The following is a 25,343-nucleotide window of genomic DNA, read 5'->3' as shown; positions in this document are numbered from 1 at the left end:
TCTGAGGTGAAACAGTTTCATCCTGAAATCACCCCCAACTCGGTCCGTGGAAAAATTGTCTTCCACGAAACCGGTCCCTGGTGCCGGAAAAGTTGGGGACCGCTGTTCTAAGCTAAAGTTATATGGAGCTCCTTGGTTCTGTGTCCTCAGCATGCTGTTCTATGTTTTTTACATTCTCTTCGCTCCTTCCTGCTTGGAATGTCCTTCCCCTCCCCTGTCTTTCTTAATTTGTACAAAGTTGATCTCTCCTGTGTGCCACCATTGTACTTCATCTTGCATATGGTGTTACATTCATTTTATTTTAATTATTTACGTTCATGTCTCTTTCTCTCACCTTAGTTGCTTGAGGTCAGAAACTATATAATGTGTGACACGGAATGTGACACCTAGATTTTCAATAAGTGTTTCTATGATACAAGGGAGAGTGATGTGGGTAGATGGGAATGAACTCATCAACCTCTGTTTACATACCCTAAATTCCCTGTTTCTTCCCTATTATAATTCTGACAGTCTACAACAGTCTTTGATGGCTTATAAACTAAAAGTGTGGAACACATCATTCTACAATGAATTTAAATAACCTTTCGGAAGAGTAACGTAAAGTACTTGAGCATTAATTGAGTAAAAGTTTCTCATCTTTCCCTACAGGTGTTATTAAGCAGTATGTAAAAAGTCCTTACAATACTTAATACATTAAAAAAACGTACAATTTCAAGAGGAAATCCCCAAGTAATACATTATTGACATTTTCAGCAGTTCTAGTTATATTGAGAAGAGCATCTCATGGAATTGGCAGCATGAAGGTGGAGATTAAATGAGATGATGTTTGTAATATGCTTATGACAGTATCTGGCATATAAGTAAGGGCTCAGTAAGTGTTGACTGCTGTAATCACTATTAATACTAGTATGATTACCTTTAGTAAAAGTTATGAGTTTCTCTAGGTTTTTTGTTTACTACAATATAGTAAACAAAATCTATACTTGGAATGTATATATTGTTTTGTTTTGATACATGGAATATGTCTTTCTGTGTCAGGGTCACTGCCTGAGTTGGAAAACCCATACTCGAGTATGTTAAAAGATGAACACACTGAATAATTTAGTTATTATAATGGAAAAATGACAAACTTGATGTTCTGGTTAATGAGGTTATCTTATCTTGAATGAGTTAGCTTTTAAATTTCTCAAAATAAGGGCATTTAATAAACCACGAAACACTTCATTAAAAAAATTACGCAAGTCAGTGTAAAAGAAGATTAAAATTCCACATGGGCAAAGGACACACGTTGGCGATAAATATGAAGATAAGAAAAAAAACCTATATAACATTATTACTCCTCAAAGAAATTGGTATGAAAACAATAAAAATTTGTAGCTTATCAAACCAACAAAAATTTAAAAGTATGAAATCCATTTTAAGTAATGATAAAATGGGTGCACTCTTAGTGCTTTCTAGAATAGTAGTATAATGAACCTCGTGGGTACCAACCAGCTCTTTCGTATCTTAACATATAGCAACATTTGGTTTAGCTCTTTTTTTTTCCAAGATAGAAAAGTTAATACTGTTGAAGACTCCTGCATTCTTTTCCTTAGTCTTGTTTTCTTCCCTCCCATAAATGTATTAAAATCTCTGTGTGTATTGTTTTGGTTGTATTTTTACATAAAACTTTACATATTATATACAATTTAATTGAAGGTAAAATTTATTAAATTATTCTTAATATATATTGCAATTTAAAAATTAACAGCTTCATCGTCTTGATAAAATTTATAGTATCTTAAACCTGTGCTTGTTTTCCTAAGAGAACATTGAAACATAGATTTTAAAACAAATTGTTGAAAGATTAAAAAATCTACCTTTGCAAACTGTTACATTGAAAGTGGGGCATTTGTTGTGAACATTCATTTCAAATATGTAGTATCTTCAGAATATTTGAGAAGGATTTGTATTATATAATTGAAAAATCTGTTAAATTGTATTTATGTTAACTGCTTAATTCTAATAAAAATTTCCATTCATTTTTTAGTATCTGCATATATTTACATCAAATGGATTCATTCACTTATTTATGAGGCAGTACTGATTACCTATAGTGTTCAAGACTGTTAGGTAGAGGGTGTGTAGTGGTGAGTAAAACAGGCGTGAGCCCTACCAACACGGAGTTTAAAGCCTAATAGAGGACATAGACTTAAACAATTTCACAAGTAAATACATAATTACAAATTATAATACATGCTGTGAAGGAAACATAGGAGGTACCAGGGAAGGAAGAATGCTTTGCATTTTTATTTTTAAGACTGAAGAGTGCTATTGGAGGACTTTGAGCAAGTGAATGACATGGTCTAACCTACCTTCATTCACTCGTTCATTCATTCATTCATTCATTCATTCATTCATTCATTTTCTTCCTGGCTCAAGCAGTCCTCCCACCTGAACCCCCCAAGGAGCTGGGACTAAAGGTATGCACCACCACGCCTAATTGTTTTTGTATTTTTGATGGGATTTTACCATGTTGGCCAGGCTGGTCTTGAACTCCTGACCTCAGGTGATCCACCTGTCTCGGCCTCCCAAAGTGTTGGGATTATAGGTGTAAGCCATGGTGCCTAGCCCTAACCTACATTTATAAACTATCACTTGCTGCTGTGTGGAGAATATATTGTAAGATTAACAGCAGGGATACCTGCTAGGAAGCAATTGCTGCAGATTGCCTGAGACAAAATAGTTATCATGGACTAGGGTGATGGTGGTGGTGGTGGTAGGTGGTTGGATGCAGGATATATTTTGAAAAGGGTAAATGGTGCAAGATTGTGGGTCAGTTTTAAATGCTTAGGTAAATTTACTTTGTAAGACATTTTAGGATGCCATGTTAAGAATCTCTTTATAACTGTCATTTAAAAAAAAACACATATTTTCGTAGCATAATTTCCCATAGTAGCATTACTGTGTCAAAGGCTATGAACATTTGAATGACTTTAGATAAATACTGTAATTGCTTTCCAAAAATATTCTGCTTATTATATCACCAGAAATGTTTGAATTATGTCTACAATTCAGTCTTGCCAGTATAGTACATTTCATTTAGAAAAATTTTTTATTATGTAGATGGAAAAAATAATATTTTAGCTGGGAGCGAGGGGACTATGGGGAATAACTTTCCTTCATTTAATATTTTATTGTGAGTTAGTTTAAGTTACTTTATTTTATTGTAGTTTCCTAAGGCTACAAATTAGTAACCTTGGTAACTTACGTACCTAATTTAAAAGTTTACTTTTTTGAAAGGCTGGAAATACTAATTAAAAACGTAACACCTTCATCTTTGTCTTTGCTCCATTATTAACTAGTTTCGTTATAGAATCTCTGTGTTCATAACCAGTACTTTCTCAGAGTGGTAAATTTAAAAAAATATATAAAGAGAATAAATAATATTTGTTGAGAATACTTCAAATAATGTGAAGAGTTATTAACTTACAGCGGGAGTTGGCAAACTTTTCCTTAAAGGGCCATGTTGGTCTTTGTCACAAAGTCTTGGGTTTTCGTTTTTGTTTTTTTAAACAGCTATTTAACTATTCCTAGCTAATGGGCAGTACAAAAACAGTAGGCAAGATTTGGCCTGTGGGCAGTAGCTTGCTGAACCCTTATTTAGACTCTAATTTTTTTGAAAGAGTCTACATTGATGCATAGTTTTTTTTCTTCCTCCAAATACAGTTGACCCTTGAACAACATGCGTCTGAATGACATGGGTCCACTTGTAATACACGTTTTTTTCCCAACCAAATGCAGATATGGAGGGCTGACTTTTCATATACCTGGATGTTCCTGGGCCAACTGTAGGACTGGAGGCTGGGGGGGTCTTGGAACCAATGCCGTGTGTATACTGGGGATGACTATTTCTTATGGCCTGACCTGAAGTTGGAACAGAATCTTTATTAATATATAATTTTTGTTGTGTTTGTTTTCACTTTATCCGTTCTTTTTAGATCATATTTCATTTAACACTTTTTCTTCTTTAGTTTTTACCAAGTTGCACTGAAAATAGCTCAGTGACTAATTACACTTCTAAGAATGAGGACCCTAGTTAAAATTAACTGTAAAAATACTGAATTTTTAACCTAAACCTTTTCTTTCTAATCAACAGTATTGTTTATGAGTAGGTTGTAGATTACTTTGAAACTGAATGTGTCTCAGAACTTTGCTATCGATATTTTTAAGGTCTGGTAGGGAAAAGATAATAGGAATGAGATTTATCAGTGAATACGGGACTGCTTTCCCAGTTTCTCAGTCCCACTGGTGTATTCACCATGGAAGCATCTTATGAAATATGTACATAAGCTACTAATATCCCACATTACAGGTTGACTGTTCTTTATCTGAAATGCTTAGGACCCAGAAGTATTTTTGGATTTTGGTTTTTCAGAGTAGAGATACTCAGCCTACATTGGTAAGTAAAGAATGTGAGGTGACAGGCTGGGCGCGATGGTTCACGCCTGTAATCCCAGCACTTTGGGAGGCTGAGGCGGATCACCTGAGGTCAGGAGTTCAAGACCAGCCTGGCCAGTCTGTACTAAAAATACAAAAATTAGCTGGACACAGTGGCACGTGCCTGTAGTCCCAGCTACTCAGGAGGCTGAGGTAGGAGAATCGCTTGAACCTGGGAGGCGGAGGTTGCAGTGAGTCGAGATCGTGTCATTGCCCTCCAGCCTAGGCAACAGAGCAAGACTCCATCTCAAAAAAAAAGAATGTGAGGTGACAGCAATAGCTAGGAAGAGTCTTTGGTCAGCTTTACATGCTCTGTAGCCATGCCTGGGTAATGGGTTGACTCTAAGACTCTGTACTTTGCTCCCACCTCCTGCTTTTTCATTACTCTTTAGAATGGTTTTTAATTTATGATCTATAGGAGTTCTTTCAAGTATTTAATAAGAGAATAGGCTTAATAAGTAAATGTCAGCTGAATGCTCAAGTCTCTACTAAAGAGCCTCATATTTAGAAAATAAATATCCATCCTTTTTTTCTGACTGGTGAGATAATTTTTATTATAGACAGTTTGGAAAATACCATATGCTTTAAAAGATAAGCACAAAATTATAGTCTAATATGGTAGGTTTTCACACTTTAAAAAATTGAAAACCAAAGAAAAACATTTAACATAGCATCTAGTACAAAGAAAAGAGATAAGCAAGAGATAAATGTCTTTTTTTGGACAGAGTTTCACTCTTGTTGCCCAGGCTGGAGTGCAATGGCACAATCTCAGCTCACTGCAACCTCCACCTCCCGGGTTCAAGTGATTCTCCTGCCTCAGCCTTCCGAGTAGCTAGGATTACAGTCATGCACCACCAGGCCCATGTAATTTTGTATATTTAGTAGAGATGGGGTTTCTCCATGTTGGTCAGGCTGGTCTCAAACTCCGACCTCAGGTGATCTGCCCACCTTGGCCTCCCAAAGTGCTGGGATTACAGGCATGAGCCATCACACCCGGCCAAGATAAATGTCTTTTAAATTATCTCCATCAAAGACATAACCTTTATAACATTTTGATGTATATATTACCAGTTTTTAAACACATAATACATTTATATAAATACATAAACACATATTATTGTGATCATGCTGCACTTACATCTTTATATTCTCCTTATACTGTAAACATTTTGAAATACTTTAGTAACAACATTTGTAATGACCATTCTTTCTGTTTTTCTCCCTCTGATAGAATGGTCTACAGAGTAATTCATGAACTAAAGATACTTTAGAGGCTGGGCACAGTGGCTCATGCCTGTAATCCCAGCACTTTGGGAGGCTGAGGCGTGTGGATCACGAGGTCAGGAGTTAGAGACCAGCCTGACTAACATGGTGAAACCCCATCTCTACTAAAAAACAATACAAAAATTAGCCGGGCGTGGTGGCGTGCACCTAGAATCCCAGCTACTCAAGAGGCTGAGGCAGGAGAATCGCTCGAGCCCAGGAGGCAGAGGTTGTAGTGAGCCGAGATTGCACCACAGCACTCCAGCCTGGGCGACAGAGCAAGACCCCATCTCAAAAACAAACAAACAAACAAAAAAAGATACATTAATACTATAGCCCACATGTGGAACATTAAGAAAATAATTGCCTTTATGTTTATGCTTTATACCTGTTGTTAGCCCTGCCTCTGATTTCATGATTTCATGGCTTCACATTGTAACATCCCTTTACTGTATATTTTGAGGACTGTTTTGGCAGAATGTGTGAAATCTTGGGCAGAAGTATTACCCAAAAGTCAGAAGAAAATCAGAGTTTTATTTCAAGATTCTGTTAAAGTTACCCACTCCCTTCTTTTACTCAATCTTATAGTTGCAGTTCTCTGTCTCTCTCTTTAGAAAAGAAAAAAAGAGGCCCCTCAGGATTTGCAGATGAAACAATATTGCTCTTTAGAGATATCCATCTGGCTGTTAGATTATTTTTCCACAGTTTTCATAAGTGGATGAGGGCATTAGAATCTTGAGTATTGCCCATTTCCTTATGTGTGCCTTTGACTATAAATAAAATAGATGCATGACAATTATTTATAAGTTGATTGATTTTTCTTGTCATTTAAATCATCTTGAATAATAGAGTTGGTAGAGCTATCCCAGTTTTGAAATTATTTTGTTTTGTCGATAACTTTTTGTTACCAGTATGTACACTTGCATTGTTGACTCTCCATATAATACCTTAAAAAAATTTTTTTTTGTGGGAAAATATGCATAACATAAAGTTTGCCATGGTAGTTTTTCTTCGTTTGTTTTGTTTTTGTTTTTTTGAGACGGAGTCTTGCTCTGTTGCCAGGCTGGAGTGCAGTGGAGCGATCTCGGCTCACTGCAACCTCCGCCTCCCGGGTTCAAGCAATTCCCCTGCCTCAGCCTCCTGAGTAGCTGGGACTACAGGCACCCGCCACCACGGCCAGCTAATATTTTGTATTTTAATAGAGATGGGGTTTCACCATGTTGGCCAGGATGGTCTTGATCTCCTGACCTCATGATCCGCCCACCTCGGCCTCCCAAAGTGTTGGGATTGCAAGTGTGAGCCACCGCGCCTAGCCCATGGTAGTTAATTTTAAGTGTTCAATTCAGTGACCTTAAGTGTGTTCATAATGTTGTACAACCATCACCATGTTGTCTAACCATTAGCACTATCTGTTTTGAGAACTTTTTTTTATCACCCCAAACTAGAATTCTGTACCTGTCAAATAGTCCCCAGTAATCCTCCCTCCCCCAGCCCCTGGTGATCTCTAGTCTACTTTTCGTCTTTTTGAATTTGCCTATCTTAGGTTCCTCATATAAGTGGAATTATGTGGTATTTGTCCTTTTGTGTCTGGCTTATTTCATTTAGCATAATGTTTTCAAGGTTCATCTGTGTTGTAGCATGTACATACAGGTTGAAGCATCCGTTATCCAAAATGCTTGTGACCAGAAGTGGTTTGGATTTCAGATTTTTTTTTTTGGATTTTGGAATATTCGTGGATACTTCACTGGTTCAGCATCCGTGGTCCAAAAAATCCAAAATCAGATGGAGCCCAGTGGCTCATGCTTGTAATCCCAACACGTTGGGTGGCCAAGGCAGGAGGATTGCTTGAGCCCAGGAGTTCAACCAGCCTGAACAACATAAGACCCTATCTCTCCAGGGAAAAAAAAAAAAAAAAAAGAAAAGAAAAAAAAATCCAAAATCAAATGCTCCAGTGAGCATTTCCTTTTAGCATCATGTCAGGCTCTAAAAGTTACAGGTTTTGGAGCATTTTGGATTTCAGATTTTTGGATTAACCTGCATTACTGCTCAGCCTATATGAAATTTTATTCCTTTTTATGGCTGAATAATGTTCCACTGTATGTATATACTACATTTTGCTTATCCATTCATCTGTTAACAGACACTTAAGTTATTTCTACATTTTGGGTATTATAAATAGTGCTGCTGCGAACATTGGTGTACAGGTATCTGTTTGAGTCCCTATTTTTAGTTCTTTTGGTTATATACGTAGGAATGGAATTGCTGATCATATGGTGATTCTGTGTTTAACTTGTTGAGGAACTACCACTGTTTTCCACAATGGCATCACCATTTTACATTCCCACCAGCAATGCACAAAGATTTCAGTGTCTGTGTCCTTGCTAACACTGATTTTCCATTTTTTGAGTTTTTTTTGTTTTGTTTTTTAATAATAGCCAATCCTAATGGGTATGTGATAGCATCTCATGGTTTTGATTTTATTTTCCTGGCTATTGATGATGTTGAGCATCTTTTCATGTGCTTAGTGGCCATTTGTCCGTCATCTTTGGAGCAGGAGCAATGTCTTTTCAAGTCCTTTGCCCATTTTTAAATTGGATTTTTTGTTGTTGAGTTGTATATAACACCTTTTTTGAAGTATAAGGTGCACTGTAATAATCCAGACTGTGTTTCTCCCTTCTCAGGATTCCTACAGGAAGCAAGTAGTAATTGATGGAGAAACCTGTCTCTTGGATATTCTCGACACAGCAGGTCAAGAGGAGTACAGTGCAATGAGGGACCAGTACATGAGGACTGGGGAGGGCTTTCTTTGTGTATTTGCCATAAATAATACTAAATCATTTGAAGATATTCACCATTATAGGTGGGTTTAAATCGAATATACTAAGTTGACATTAAGGAGTAATAATAGTTTTTATTTTTTGAGTCTTTGCTAATGCCATGCATATAATATCTAATAAAAATTTTAAAATAATCTTTATGAGGTAGGTAATATCCCTGTTTAATAAATGAAGTTCTTGGGGGATTAGAGCAGTGGAGTAACTTGCTCCAGACTGCATCGGTAGTGGTGGTGCTGGGATTGAAACCTAGGCCTGTTTGACTCCACAGCCTTCTGTACTCTTGACTATTCTACAAAAGCAAGACTTTAAACTTTTTAGATACATCATTAAAAAAGAAAACCATAAAAAAGAATATGAAAAGATGATTTGAGATGGCATCACTTTAATAGTCTTAAAAGCAATCCTGTGTATAGCGTAGAATTGCTTGGATTGGATAAACAGTGGCATTATATATTTAAAAAAATAAAAGTTTTGAAAGATTGAAGAATTTGGGCATTACAGTTTTCTTAAATCTGACAAAGCTGCATAAAACTATTAAAATGATCATTATTGTACTATTTTATCTTCTGTTTCTTTGAGGGTTTAGTTTTCCAAAAACTACATATTAAGCAAATAAATCACTCACTGGCTATGTCGTGTAATAATGAGTTAGCCTAGTTATAAGAAGTTTAACGTTTTGTTGAAGAACATTGTTACAGCATGTTTATAGTCTAGTAATAGAGCAAAGACATTTGGGTGGGTGGTAGTGGTAGTATTTTTATAGAGGAGTTACCAAATTTCAGCTCTGTTATCCAGGTTTACCCAGCTAATAGTGTTCGGAACTGGGAATTTGAGCCAATTCTGACTGTTGTCTGCTCTGCTCCTTCTTTTGTGCTGCATCTTTAAAAGTCACCTAAAATTGTGAGGGAATGTAATTTCACCCCAAATTTAGTTTATGCACTTGTTATATTGAAAATGATTAACATGTAGAAGGGCTTTTAATGGAATAAGTGGTGTAGTAACTTCAGTGTTGCCTACCTAGAAATCAAAATCTTTCTACTTGTCCACTTTGTTTTTTGAAAAAGTAATATGAAAATTATGTTAATGCTTTAATTCAGGTTTTTGCAAAATATTTTTTATCTTTACACATTTAACATATGTTTCTAAAATTATAGTCTGTTATATAGCACTTTGGGTCTAGAATTTTTCAGTAGTTTCTGTTTTACTATTATGATCTACCTGCATATTAAACTATTAGGTTATAGTTTTACTATACTTCTAGGTATTTGATCTTTTGAGAGAGATACAAGGTTTCTGTTTAAAAAGGTAAAGAAAAAAAAAACTAGTAGAAGAAGGAAGGAAAATTTGGTGTAGTGGAAACTAGGAATTATTGTTTTCTTTCAGCCAAATTTTATGACAAAAGTTGTGGACAGGTTTTGAAAGATACTTTTGTTACTAATGCCTCTGCTATAACTGTTTTTTCTTTCCCAGAGAACAAATTAAAAGAGTTAAGGACTCTGAAGATGTACCTATGGTCCTAGTAGGAAATAAATGTGATTTGCCTTCTAGAACAGTAGACACAAAACAGGCTCAGGACTTAGCAAGAAGTTATGGAATTCCTTTTATTGAAACATCAGCAAAGACAAGACAGGTAAGTAACACTGAAATAAATACAGATCTGTTTTCTGCAAAATCATAACTGTTATGTCATTTAATATATCAGTTTTTCTCTCAATCATGCTATACTAGGAAATAAAACAATATTTAGTAAATGTTTTTGTCTCTTGAGAGGGCATTGCTTCTTAATCCAGTGTCCATGGTACTGCTTTTGGCTTTGGTTTCTTTCTACATTGAAAATTTCTCTTCAATTCTGAGCACATGTTAACATTTAGAATTCAAGAGATGTGGGGATTTTTTTTTCCCATGGTTACATATATATATATATAAAAAAATAAAGAACAAGGCAACAAATTTTTGAGTTTTCTATTTCAGTAGTACTTTTAAACCATTATGTCGTTTCTAGGTTAAATGTTGTTGTATTTGAAGAATTTTACTTTGGCAGAATTTTTTTGAGGATATGTTTATTTCTGGAGAAAGGTCTCATTAAAGAAAGAAAATACCCAGAAAGCCAACAGAAATTCTGTTATTCATTTAATGCATTTTTCTGACAGAAATTATTGCCAGAGAGAACCTGAATTTTGTTTCAAAAATCATCTTTGTTTTAAAAATGACTTTTTCTTTAGGTAAAATAAAATAATTTCAGTTGCTATTATTTAACCTGTTTGTATGAAGAGTTTAACATATAGGAAATGAATACATAAAGATAGGAAGGAATTAATTGTTATATGTAGTCATATGTCTCTTAATGACAGGGATACTTTCTAAGAAATACATTGTTAGGTGATTTTGTCATTGTGCAAACATCATAGAGTATACTTACACAAACCTTGGTGGTATAACCTACTATACACCTGGGATATATAGTATAGTCTCTTGCCCCAGGGATACAAACCTGTACAGTATGTAACTGTACTAATGGCTATAGGCAATTGTTGACACAATGGTAAGTTTTGTATGTCTAAACGTACACTTGGGCTACCCTAAGTTTATATATTTTTTTAAATTTCTGTTCAATAATAAACTAATCTTACTTTACTGTAACTTTTTTAATAAACTTTTTAATTTTTCCTAACATTTTGACTTTTGTAATACAACTTAAAACACAAACACATTATACAGCTATACAAATTTTTCTTTCCTTATATCCTTATTCTGTAAGCTTTTTTCCATATTTAAAATTTTTTATTTGTTTTTACTTATTAAACTTTTTTGTTAAAAACTAAGACATGCATGCACATTAACCTAGGCCTACACAGGGTCAGGACCATCAATATCATTGTCTTCCACTTCCACATTTTGTCCCACTGGAAGATCTTCAGGGGCAGTAACACATATGGAGCTGTCATCTCCTATAATAACATTGCCTTCTTTTGGAATACCTCCTGAAGGACCTATCCAAGGCTGTTTATAGTTAACTTTTTTTTTTTTTTAGTAAATAGGAGGAGTACACTATAAAATAACAATATAGGTGCTATACCATTATACAGCTGACAGTGCAGTAGGTTTGTTTACAACAGCATCACCACAAACACATGAGTAATGTGTTGTGCTACAATGTTAGGATGGCTATAACATCACTAGGCAATAGAAACTTTTAAACTCCATTATAATCTTATGGGACCACTATCACATATGCAGTCTCTTGTTGACCAAAATGTCATTATGTGGTACATGACTGTACTAAGAAATTGATCCATCTATATTCCATAAGTTTGTTTAGGGCTTTTTCTGGTTACATTTACCTGTGAGCCCAGAAACCCAGTTTTGTAGAAATTCACTTCTGTAATGCTAGGAGTTAAAAAAAATTGCTGAACAACTTTTACATTGTTAAACATATAAAAACCAGCATTCTAGAAGTTTATCAAATTTCATAAAGGTGCAAAAATGTAAATGTAAATCATTATCCAGCTAATATATATATTTCCCTAGTAGGAGAGCATATGTACCTCTTCCTAGTTATACAAATTTGATACATAGTAAAGAAACAGTAAATTCTACTTCAAGTCATTTTGGGAGGATTAAAAACTGAATTTCTCTAGTTTGACCATTATACAGATTTATCTGGCGATTTTACTAAAACCTGATTTATAGGTTAAACTTGGTGTGTATCATATCACTTTACTTTAGAGGAATTAAGATTTCACATAAATCCATTTCCAGGTTCCAAAGACTAGGAAGAGGCTTGGTTTTTGTTTTTCTTTTTACTGGTCTTCTATAACCAGTCTCCTTGATTTTTCTTAGGAGAGAAGGTACTGAGAAAACATGATTCTAATATTCATTACCTTTTCTTCCAACTTTTTCTTATGAAACATTTTCAAATACAAAATTGAGTTTTATTTAAAACATTTGCAAATATACTACCTAGATTCTACCATTGTTGTTTTATATTTGCTTTACTTACAACTTTTAAAAGATGCTTTTTATACCACTGAACATTGTAGCTTACATTTCACAAAGAAAAGAAAAAATTTAAGAGACTTTGCATAATGTTTTAAGGGGTTGCAGTAAAGAAGTGCTTCTTATATTTTCTTATGCATACAAATCAGCTGGGCTTATTAAAATCCAGATTCTAATTCAGAAGGTTTAGGTGGGGACCGAGTCTGCATTTCTAACAAACTCCTAGGTGGTATTTTTCTTGGTACTTGGACCATACTTTGAGTAGAAAAGCAGTAGAGGACATAAAAAGAGTCTTGTTAGTCCCACTTTGTTGCTGTCCACTTCTCATTTGATAATATCATAAAATAGCTGTGTCTCCTTTTTGGTGGTTGTATGATTACTACCTCAGAAGTACTAATTGATTATTGCTATTTGACCTTAATACTTTAATACAACACAGCATTCATATTTGATCAGAAAACTATCTGGCTTCCTTTTATAAGAGATTTTTAGGTTTTATACAGTTTTGTGGCCTTGGGTTTTTTCGTTTGTTTTTTTGAAGGTATATAATATGTAAGTAGATAAATTTAAATTTGCTTTGTAGATATTTTTATGTGGATCATCTAATTAAAATATGGAGGGATACAGTATAAAAGAATACTTGTACTTCTTAACAGAGCACTCAACCTTTCTTTTATATCCTGTTTCACTGATGTTATGTAATTTCTGTTGCTAAACTATAAATTAGATATTTAATTTCTGTTCTTTGATTTCCTTTTATTATTAAATGGACTTGTTGATTTGCCTAGAAATTAATTTGCCTTTCAAAAGTCTATTAATCTTCCTCTGTTGAAATTAATTTGATATTTGCATGCTTATAGAAGACTTTAAAGAGCTATTCCGAGTAACTGTAGAGATTATAAAATGAAATATGGGAATTTTAATAAATTTTACATCTCCAGTTACTGGTGAAAATGTCAAGCCCTTCTTTCTACAGAGTATTTTGTTACTCATCTGTTATTCAGCTTATTTATTTACTTATTTATTTTTCTTTCTTTCTTTTTTTTTTTTTGAGACGGAGTCTTGCTTTGTCGCCCGGGCTGGAGTACAGTGGTGGGATCTCGGCTCACTGCAGGCTCCGCCTCCCGGGTTCACGCCATTCTTCTGCCTCAGCCTCCCAAGTAGCTGGGACTACAGGTGCCCGCCACCATGCCTGGCTAATTTTTTGTATTTTTAGTAGAGACGGGTTTCACCGTGTTAGCTAGGATGGTCTCGATCTCCTGACCTCATTATGCGCCCTCCTCGGCCTCCCAAAGTGCTGGGATTACAGGCGTGAGCCACCGTGCCTGGCCCTTATTTGTTTTTTAAACAAAATTAGTGTGCATATCCTTGTTGTATTTTATCAGCAAGTTGTTTTATGCCCTGATTTTTGGGGTCTTGATCATGAGCCTAAAACACGTAAACACCCAAAAAGAATTATTTTCTGGTTAAAGGAACAAAACATTCATTTAGAAGTTCTCATCCATGTAAATCAGAGGCTGGCAAACATTTTCTGTAAAGGGCCAAGATAGTAAATGTTTTAGGTTTTGAGGGCCACAAGTGGTATCTGTTGCATTTTTTTAAAATTATAACCCTTTAAAATGCAAAAATCGTTGTTAGCTTGTGCGTAGTATAAAAATAGGCTGGCTGTGCACTGTGGCTTATGCCTGTAATCCCAGAAATGAGGTGGGAGGCCGAGGTGGGCACACTACCTGAGGTCAGGAGTTCGAGACCAGCCTGGCCAACATGGTTGAAACCCTGTCTCTACTAAAAATACAAAAATTAGCCAGGCGTGGTGGCGGGTGCCTGTAATCCCGGCTACTCAAGAGGCTGAGGTGGGAGAATTGCTTGAACCTGAGAGGCGGAGGCTGTAGTGAACCGAGATCATGCCAGTGCACACCAGCCTGGACGACCGGGTGAGACTCTGTCTCAAAAAAAAAAAAAAAGGCTGTGGCTGCATTTAGCCTATTGGCTGTAATATGCTGATTCTTAATTCTCTGAGTAACTTTAGTGTTCGATTAGCTACTGGAAGTTAGGTTAAACTTTTGCATTTTACAGGCTAACCTTAATAATCTTAAAGTAAAACTTACATAGTTCATGAAAAGGAAATAGAAATTTTACCCTAGTACTCTTTTTTTTTTTTGAGGCAGAGTCTCCCTCTGTCACCCAGGCTGGAGTGCAGTGGTGGGATCTTGGCTCACTGCAACCTCCTCCTCCTGGGTTCAAGCAATTCTTGTGCCTCAGCCTCCCGAGCAGCTGGGACTACAGGCATGCACCACCATGCCTGACTGATTTTTGTATTTTTAGTAGAGACAGGGTTTCGCCATGTTGGCCAGGCTGGTCTTGAACTCCTGGCCTCAAGTGATCCTCCCATCTGAGCCTCCCAGTGTGCTGGGATTACAGACGTGAGCCACTGTGCAGTGATCCTCCCATCTGAGCCTCCCAGTGTGCTGGGATTACAGACGTGAGCCACTGTGCCTGACCTCTAGTACTTTTTTTTTTTTTTTTTTTTTGAGACAGAGTCTCACTGTTGCCAGGCTGGAGTGCAGTGGCGCGATCCCAGCTCACTGCAACCTCCGCTTCCCGGATTCAAGCAATTCTCCTGCCTCAGCCTCCTGAGTAGCTGGGACTATGGGCGCACACCACCACGCCCAGCTAATTTTTGTATTTTTAGTAGAGACGGGGTTTCATCATGTTGGCCAATATAGTCTCAATCTCTTGACCTCGTGATCCGCCCGTCTCGGCCTCCCAAAGTGCTGGGATTACAGGCGTGAGCCACTTTGCCCAGCTGTATTTTTTAAGATAAGAATTGCAGAATATATATTTTTACCAACTTAATAACTTATAATTTTAAAAAGCTAATTACTTGGCTAGAATATAATGCATTATATATTCTTTACACTCAGTTCAGTCCATGTCTGAAAGGCAAATAGAATTATTTTCTGCTAGTACATTGTGTGGGTCCCTATGTTCCTAGTGTATAAGGACTGTTACCTAGTTCACATTTATCTGGGTTGTTGACAGATTTTCCTGTTCCCTTTGGACAGTGCATGGCCACGTTGGCAAAAGCTGTCAAAATTGAAACATTGACACCATGAGAATTGTGTGTTTTCCAGTCTGCTAAAATCAAAAGTGGGAGGGTTCAGTAAGGTGAATGACAGAAGCAGAGTTTTCGAGGTATCTGTTACTCCTCATTCGACTTTTCTGCTCTCTGGGGGGTCTCAATTTAAATATAATGTGAAAATTAGTTTTACGAACCTAAAAATGTTGAGTGATTAATTTCCTGGTTTTGTTGTTAATTTCTAGCTATTTAAATTAATTGTTAGAAGAACCCCGTTAAAGAATGCTTTGCAAAACAACCTCCTTATGTGCTATGTCTCTGTTTAATAGTAGTTGAGTTTGTGTACATGAGATCAGTATTTTGAACTTTAGCTTTTTATGAGTTAAAAATTGACGGAACAGTTACTGTGCACTTGCTGTGCACCATGGTAGTCTCCCAAGTAGTGGTCTTTCTGCATTTCAATAGTACATGAGATAGGCTGTGGGTGGCAAGGTTTCTTGAGAAAGTGAGGGATGTACAGTTGGGTTTTAGAATACATCTTGTTCCTCCATGCCCTTCCCCCCCAAAAATCTGGTAGTCTTGCATCTGTATATAGTTAGGGTATTTGATGTGTTGCTTCCTTGACAGAGTTTTGCAAGAATTTGCAGATTCAACAGGAACAAAAACTTACTTAAAACAAAATCTCTTAGTAAAAAGCACAGTCTAGCAAGATTTAGAATGATACTTTGGTTAACAGTTCTTTCTCTATATGGAGTGCTTTGTTTCCATAGCCTCACAAGTATGTTTTCAGATAATAGTTGAGTTGAAAATGTTGTCAGTCTCTTGATTTTAAAAAATTTACATATTTAAAGTTGTATACTTTTGTTCCACGTATTTTCAATTGTTCTTAAAGTTTAATAAGTGACATTTGAAAATGAGTATATGTGTATAAAAACAAAAGTAGGCTGGGCGTGGTGGCTCATGCCTATAATCCTAGCACTTTGGGAGGCTGAGGCAGGCGGATCACAAGGTCAGGAGTTTGAGACCAGCCTGGGCAATATGGTGAAACCCCCCTCTGCTAAAAATACAAAAATTAGCTGGGCTTGGTGATGCGTGCCTGTAGTCCCAGCTACTCAGGAGGCTGAGGCAGGAGAATCGCTTGAACCCGGAGGCGGAGGTTGCATTGAGCCGAGATTGCACCACTGCAGTCCAGCCTGGGCGGCAGAGTGAGACTCCATCTCAAAAAAAAAAAAAAAAAAGAAAAAGTTAAAAAAAACAACAAAAAACCCCACAAAATGAGTATATGTGGCAACAAGTCCTATTCTCAAAAAAGTCATTGTGTGCTAGTTAAGAGCTTAATGAGTAGCCAGTGAGTATTAAATATCTGTTTCAGCTATATTTTATCTTTAAAAATTATCTACAAATTTTGGAATGTGAAAAACCAGTGTTTTGTTTCATAGGTATATACTGTAGGCATTTTAAAAATAAGAGCCCAGTGGTTTACAGTGTACACAAGGATAATGTTCTCATGTTCTCTTGATGTCAGTATGACTTTAAAGCATATTATCAAGAAATAACTAAGTCTGAAAAACTGTGGTAAATAACTGGTACTCTAAAACCTAAATTTCTTATTACTAAAAATAAGAAATGGAAAAAGTCACCCTGTGCTGTTAATTATATGAGCCACTGAGGTCCTGACACTGAATTCTTGGTGGTGGATAATAATCTCTTCTTTTTAATTATTGGCTTCCAATTCTCTCTGCATTGCTGGAAACAAAAATCATATATTTCACTATTGGTGGTGGGGATGCTGTCACTGAAAAAGTAGACACATTCAAACTGATTTTAGAAATAAGTTAAAATCAAAATTTGCTTCTGCTAAATTAGTGGAGGCCCAATACTGTTTTTCTCCTTCATAGTATGTATTGCTACTTCTACCTTGACCTTATAACTTTTTTTTTTTTTAAACAGGAATAGAGTTTACATTCTTAGAAAATTTATGAAAATATGAGCTTTTACCTGGTTTGTGTGTGTGTTTATACACATATTTTTAAATTTCTTACATTGATTTTCAAATTGAATCATTTGTGAAAATACCTTACAGAGCTCATGCTACAAAGTTATTTTAGTGCCTTAAATTATTTATGTTGCTTATTAATGAAAATTTTGGATACATAATTTTTTCAAGGCAAAGGTAAAAATAATAAACCCTTTCCTTTTGAGGATTAATGATAAATATAAACTTTAAAATGATTTAAAAAATTTTTTTGAGAGACGGGGTCTTTCTCTGTTGCCCAGACTGAAGTGCAGTGGTGCAGTCATAGCTCACTGAAACCTCAAACTCCTGGGACCACAAAACCCTCCTGCCTCAGCCTTTTAAGTAGCTGGGACTTCAGGCTCATGCCAACATGCCTAATTTATCTTATTTTTAGTAGAGATGAGGTCTCAAACTCCTGGCATCTCTTGCCCTCTCAAAGTGCTGGTACTACAGGCATTAGTCACCACACCTGACACTTAAAATCTTTTATATACAGGTGTAAGTGGGTATCTAACTTAAAGTGCCAACAAAGGTAGTTGAAAATTTGTATTTGTAGTTGGCTTAGCTAACTAGTTGACTAAATTGATTCCATTAAAAATAAGATAAGATTGTTCTTAGAATATAATGGTTTTCGTTATTAAATATAAATATATCACTGGATGGTATATGTTAATGACTTGAGATACACATTTTAATATATAATCACGTTACTTAAATGCCTGCTTTTGAACTGAAACTTAACATTATGAATTTTAAATTAAAGTTTGACTTCAGAGGTAAATTTCTCTACTCTACTAAAGCAGTTCTTAATATACTTCTGAGATTTCTAAAAATTAGTGTGCCCTAAAGAATTGAGGTGTGTGTTTCTTAACTACTGTAGGCAGTAGATGTACAGATGACTTCTGCCTGCAAAAATTAAGCCCTAGCCATTGGTTTACTTCAACTAATACTTAGTTGCCAATTCTCTGTGTGTGATTGAATTTAAAACTACAAATGGTACTGGTGACATATTAACTTTTTAGGTGCTAGGGCCACTTTGTTACATTTGGTTCAGTAGAAACATTGATGTTACCAATCTCAGAAAGCTAAAATATATATGCCAATCCCCAAATTAGGTAATTCATTCTTAATTTTAAGATAAAAGAATAGAATTCCTTTAAAATTAAATGTGGAGTAAAATATACTAGCTTTAAAAAATATTTACCTTTCTTTTAGAAGAATGAACATAATATTATATCTTTTAATTTGCACTATATATAGATTAATATTTCTGTGTATTTCTCTGTGCCCCTACTTTGATGGTATGCTTTTCTGAACAAACTAGCAGCACAGTTAACTAAAGCACTTTGTCCTGTTTGATGACTGCCTAATTTTCTAGATTGGAAAATATTAAAAACTTTATCTCCGTATGGCCAATATATGATTGTACCTGTTGTCCTAGCTTTCTTATGTTTAAGCAAGAAAAACCCTATTAAGAGTATTTAAATTAGAATAGAAGGTACAAAGCCAGTATGATTGAACACTGTTCTAAAAATTATTTTTAAGACTTGTAGTAAGGCCAGGTTTTGTGGCTCATGGCTGTAATCCCAGCCCTTTGGAGGCCAAGGTGGGCGGATCACTTGAGCTCAGGAGTTTGAGACCAGCCTGGGCAACATGGCAAAACCCTGTCTCTACAAAAAATACAAAAATCAGTCAGGTATGGTGGTGCTTGCCTGTAGTCCCAGCTATTTGAGAGGCTGAGGCAGGGGGATCACCTAGCCTGGGAGGTCGAGGCTGCAGTCATGATGGTGCCATTGCACTCCATCCTGGGCAACCCAGTGAGACCCTGTCTCTAAAACAAAAAAATAAAAAAAGAACTTGTAGTAAGGATACAAAATGCTCCTATTTTGTGTGTGTCCTTTAATTCATGATGTTTTTATATTATGGTAAGCAGCTCTCATTTAAGATTTTAATAATGTAGTTAAACATGTACAGAAGACCCAGTCTCAGCTTCACTTGTAGACCCTGGAAATAGACTGAAAGGTGTTAAAATTTAAAATAAAACTCAAGATTCCAGTTTCTTGACTCACCTTTGAGATTCTTTTATGTTTTTGTTGTTTTTTAACAAAGGTTTCACGTCCATATTTTACCATTTTTCTTCTCATTCTCCCCCGGGGGAGGGTGTGGGAATCAATAGTATATAAATCACTTTTTTCCTAAGTCAAAGAAGTAATTTAAAGCTAACTTCAGTTTAGGCTTTAATTCCAAGACTAGTAAACTAAAATGGTTGCATTGATTGACAAACAGATGCTAATACCTGTGTTTAGGCTTGTCATAATCTCTCCTAATTCCTAATTTAAAATTTTTAAAATTTAATTCCATTAGAAAACAGAACTGACTTTTTAAGAACAAACCAGGATTCTAGCCCATATTTTAAAACTGCATCCTCAGTTTTATTCAAACAGTCTGATGTCTGTTTAAAAAAAAAAATCTCAAGCTCATAATCTCAAAACTTCTTGCACATGGCTATCCCAATAAATTACTCTTACCAATGAAACAGACTTTAAAGAAGTTGTGTTTTACAATGCAGAGAGTGGAGGATGCTTTTTATACATTGGTGAGAGAGATCCGACAATACAGATTGAAAAAAATCAGCAAAGAAGAAAAGACTCCTGGCTGTGTGAAAATTAAAAAATGCATTATAATGTAATCTGGTAAGTTTAAGTTCAGCACATTAATTTTGGCAGAAAGCAGATGTCTTTTAAAGGTCCCAAGGTGGCAGCCACTTTAGAACTACTTAGGTGTAGTATTCTGACTTGAAGTATTAAAAGATAAGAAACTTGTTTCCATAATTAGTACATTTATTTTTAATCTAGTGGGAATTAATTATAATTGAGACAATTTTGATGGCTGTAGTAGACTAATCTATATTTGGCATAAAGTCTAATGATTTAATGAGTCTTAAGTAAACTAAATATTTGGGAACTGATATTTACCTTTATTTTTAAGGGAAATCATACTCAAGTTTTGAGATAATCAGCAGCTTTTTTTTTTTTTTTCTAGTAGGGAGAAAAAGATATGAGCGATAGTAGAGTGCAGTAATATTGAATGGCCCAGAAGGTGGGAAAAAGCCATTGTTAAATGTATTTTTTCTTTTGGATATTTTACAAGCAAATAACCATTTTTCTGCCTAAGTTCTCCATCTCAGTGGCATCAGCAGCACAGCACTTTCTTATCCCAGTGAGAAACCTGGGAATTTTAGGATGACTCCTACCGCCCTCTTTTCCCCCTGGTTTGGAAGTATCCACAAATTCCTGTGATGTTACATTCTGTGTCTTTTATGTCATCATTAGTTCAGGCCCCTATCATTTCTTGTTGGACTGCTAGAACCTCCTATTTGGTTTACCAGTTGCTGCCATCATTCATTGTGAAACCGGAGAGATACACTTTAAAGAAATGTCATTTTCAGCCGGGCGCGGTGGCTCACGCCTGTAATCCCAGCACTTTGGGAGGCCTAGGCGGGCGATCAGCTGAGGTCAGGAGTTCAAGACCAGCCTGGCTAACATGGTGAAACCCCGTTTCTACTAAAAATACAAAAAAATTAGGCGGGCGTGGTGGCACGTGCCTGTAATCCCAGCTACTTGGGAAGCTGAGGCAGGAGAATTGCTTGAACCTGGGAGGCGGAGGTTGCAGTGAGCTGAGATTGCACCATTGCACTCCAGCTTGAGCAACAAGAATGAAACTCCCGTCTCAAAAAAAAAAAGTCATTTTAGCTATAGAATAAAATCTCATGTTCCACGTGTGTTGCAGATAGTCCTTACTACCTTCCCACCACTCCAGCTCTTTTTTGGTCTTATATCTAAAAACTTCATCTTGCCTGAATTTCTTTTGTTCTTCTATAAATAAATACCATGTTATTTCCTACCTTCCCTTGAGTCTTGGCTCTTGTTTGGAATGCCAGTATTTTTATCCCTAGTCTTACTAATTAGCTAACACTCTCATGATTCCCCAGTCTCCTACTCTCTAAAAACCTTTCTTTAAACCCTTAGACTAGGCATGGAGCCCTTCCTGTGTATTCCCAGAATACTATTCTTAACTATTATATGCTTCCCATGTTATGTTGAAATAACCTCTTCTGTTTCATTCCTATATTATTTGACAGCAAAATCTTAGCCAGAATTACATATTTTTAATGTTTGCACGCCCATTGCCTAGTAAGGTTCCTGGGACATAGTAACTACCCAGTAAATATTTATTGCGTGGAATTCTCATTTTCATTTCTAAACCCATATTAAACTCTGTCTTGCTCAGAAAATACTTTACTAGGTATCATAAAGTTCATGGCAGAGCTTAAGCTTTGGATGCATATTGTTTGTAATATGTTCTTAAGAATAGGCAATAAAATTACAGTTTTCAAAAACTACTAGCATATCATTTATTATATTTATTACAAGTTGGTGTTCTTTATTACATGAATTTCAGATATTTCCCAAAAGTATAAAATATACATTTGAATAGTAGACTCAATCCCAAAAGATATTATGTGGTGTACTAATCTACTAAACTCAGAAACAAAGCATGACTGGCATTAATTTTTATTGAAATTTATGAACTCTGAATGTTTTTTGAGTATCATTGCATAAAGCAATATTTTGCAATTAAAGCAATTTTGCATGTTAAATTTTGCCACAACCTCTAAAATATTGCAAATTTAACAATGCAGTTTGAAAAGTTACACATTTTAAATAACAGTACCATGACCAGATTTAGGTGGTGGTTTTTTTATTTTCTCCTCCTATTGTCTCACCATTAGATGATTTTAAAAATAGAATTGTTTAGAGTAAAATAAGTGTTATGCTCTAATTTATATTTAAAACAAAGGTGTAAGCATGTACTATTGTAAAATTTCTAATTTGTGCAAATTATGTTTTATACAGTGACTGTAGGTGAATGTCACAGTTGTTTGATCTGACGAATCCTTGTTTTTTCAGTACACATGGAAGTAATTTATATAAAAGAGAAGTATACTTGGTAATTAAATATTTAAAATTAAGTACAGTTTTTAAAAAAAATTTATTTGACAAGCTGGCTGTGGTGTGTGTGCCTGTAGTATCAGCTGCTTGGGAGCCTGAGGCAGGAGGATTGCCCGACCCCAGGAGTTTGAGGTTGCAGGGGGGAGCTATGATGATGCCATGGCACTGTAGCCTAGGCAACAGAAAGAGACTCTCTCTCTTAAAAAAAGTAAAAATAAAAAAATTTTGGCCCAGGGACAGTGGCTCACACCTATAATGCCAGAACTTTAGGGGTCCACGTCACGAGGATTGCTTGAGGCCAGGAGTTTAAGACCAGACTGGGCAACGTAATGAGACCCCACCTCTAGGAAATAAATAAATAAAAATTTGACAATGATAAACATATATAAATTAGCTTTTCTTAGTCCTGAAAAAGATAATGTTATGTGTATGTGTGAGAATGATTAGTTCTCATATGAGAAAAAAAGAATTCATTGCTCTGTGCAGGTTGTGACATTTCCTTCATGATTGAAATTAATTTTTGTTATTACTTTATTTATTTATTTATTTTTAAAGTAGAGACAGGTTCTTGCTGTGTTGCCCAGGCTGGTCTCAAACTCCTGGCCTGAAGCAGTTCTCCTGCCTCAGCCTCCCAAATTGCTGTGACTGTAGGTGTGAGCCACTGCACTGGGCCAAAATTACTTAATTTTAACAAAATGATGTAGAGAGGAGAGTTCATTGCACCATAAGCCTAGAATCTTTGTCAGAATCTTAGAAAGTAATGTTTTCAAATTCTGTGTTTTCACCATAAAATGTGTCTTCTCCGTATCCATCACATGGTTTTTCATTGTTTTCTGCTTTACCGTTTTAGTACCATTGGCATTTTTCTTCATTGTGAAAGTAGTAGAAATGGAGTAGATTACATAAGGATGTGATCAGAGGGAATTTATTCATTCAGGGTAAGGGAGTTAGATTAGATCCTCTTTTAAGATTCCATCACATTCTAAGGGTTTATGATTCTAAACTGTCAAATTGTCAAGTGCTGGCAAGCTACAGAATAATTTTTATTATATCATTGGAAATTTTCCCCTCTATATGTGTTAAAGAGTTTAGCCTGAAGGGATACATACACATACATATATGTAATCAAACCTTGATGGTATTGTATTGCTGATAAATTATTTCTTACCACTTTTCCTTTCTCTTGTAGGAGAAACAAAAGCATATGTTTGTGTAGTATCAGTAATGGTATTAGAGAGTGGGAAACATCAGTGAGTACAGTTTGGGGACTTTACTGGAGACATTCACTAGTGCTCAAATAAATAATGCTGGTTTTTATCCTACTGTTTGCTTAATGTGGACTAGCCTTTCATTCCCATTCTATGTTTATCTCTCTTAAAATATTGGTCACGCTTTCTTGAATTGTAGATCTATTAGGAAAATTCATTAACTGTAGCTCCAAATTTTATGGTCCAAATTTCATGCTCCAAATTTTATTATTTTGAAATATCGTTAATCTTAGTAGTACAGTAAAGGAGAAATACCACTTAACATTGTTTTTTTTTTTCTTTGAGACAGAGTCATGCTCTGTCACCCAGTCTGGAGTGCAGTGGTGCAATCTCGGCTCACTACAATGCACTTCGCCTCTCCGGATTCAAGCAATTCTTCTGCCTCAGCCTCCTGAGTAGCTGGGATTACAGGCACCTGCTACCACGCCCAGCTAATTTTTGTATTTTTAGTAGAGACGGGGTTTCACCATGTTGGCCAGGCTGGTCTGAAACTCCTCACCTCAAGTGATCCACCCATTTTGGCCTCCCAAAGTGCTGGGATTACAGGTGTGAGCCACTGCACCCGGCCCACTTAACGTTTTAAATTAATTTCAAGATAATATAACTTGAATATTTGTACACATACAATTTTTTAATACATTTATTTACACAGTTTATAATATCCTACAAAGTGATTACAATGAGTAAAAACCCAGTTTTCATTGTTCTTAAAGTGGCTTGATTTATACAACTTAATGTGTTGGGTATTTGTTTCTAAGACGCCCTCTGCTGTCTAGGTTTGGAAGTATTGTGAGGTTAACACATTTTCTTTTTATAGTTACTACTCAGTTGAACAGGTTTTAAAATACAGAGAGAATCATATTTTTTCTTCATTTTTGCTTTTATTTATATTTTTCTTTTAATTGGAGACATGACAAGAATTGACTTGTATATGGATCTTGCATAATTTAAGTATTGCAGGTTTAAAATCTACTCTTCTACCACTTTGAGAGTGCCATTTTTCACACTGTAGATTATTAGGTTGAAAATTATTATGGCTTAAAATCACTTTTAGCCATTAAATTTAAATAACCTTGCTTTAATCATAAATAGATGGTGGTCACAATGACTAACTGTTAAACTCTTTGAAGACAGGATATTTGGCTTTATATGGTAAGCTTTTGAATACCTAATATATTAAACAGAAATTAAAACTTTATGGGATAGAAAGAATCTCCTCCAAATTGGTAAACTATAAGACCTTTCAAATGATTTAGCTAATTTCTCCACAAATCTGAGCTATTAGTGTTTTTAAGTGGTATTCTCCTGTGTTGGGGTCACTTTAAACCTTTTTCTTAATGATAAATACATGAATTGAAACTAATCCCTTAATATATATCATTTGAAAACTGA

General features: G+C 35.6%; 1 protein-coding gene across 5 annotated transcripts in view; it reads left to right on the top strand.

Moving 5' to 3' along the window:
- The window catches only part of KRAS (KRAS proto-oncogene, GTPase), a 45,048-nt gene that overhangs the window by 14,468 nt on the left and 5,237 nt on the right, over positions 1-25,343 (top strand). For 2 of the 5 annotated variants that reach the window (XM_054443150.2, XM_054443146.2), the window contains exons 3-5: positions 8,424-8,602; positions 10,050-10,209; positions 20,241-20,364. In XM_054443150.2, coding sequence (XP_054299125.1) covers positions 8,424-8,602; positions 10,050-10,209; positions 20,241-20,360 — 459 coding nt within the window. In that variant the 3' untranslated portion in view covers positions 20,361-20,364. Of the gene's footprint in view, positions 1-8,423; positions 8,603-10,049; positions 10,210-20,240; positions 20,365-23,620; positions 23,622-25,343 lie in introns of all 5 variants that reach the window. The other 3 variants (XM_054443149.2, XM_054443148.2, XM_063672528.1) reach the window with 2 other exon arrangements.

Source organism: Pongo pygmaeus, chromosome 10 (genome assembly GCF_028885625.2).
Source record: "Pongo pygmaeus isolate AG05252 chromosome 10, NHGRI_mPonPyg2-v2.0_pri, whole genome shotgun sequence".
NCBI classification, from domain to species: domain Eukaryota; kingdom Metazoa; phylum Chordata; class Mammalia; order Primates; family Hominidae; genus Pongo; species Pongo pygmaeus.
The sequence above is the reverse complement of the archived record's forward strand: the minus strand, read 5'-3'. Positions and strand labels throughout refer to the sequence as shown.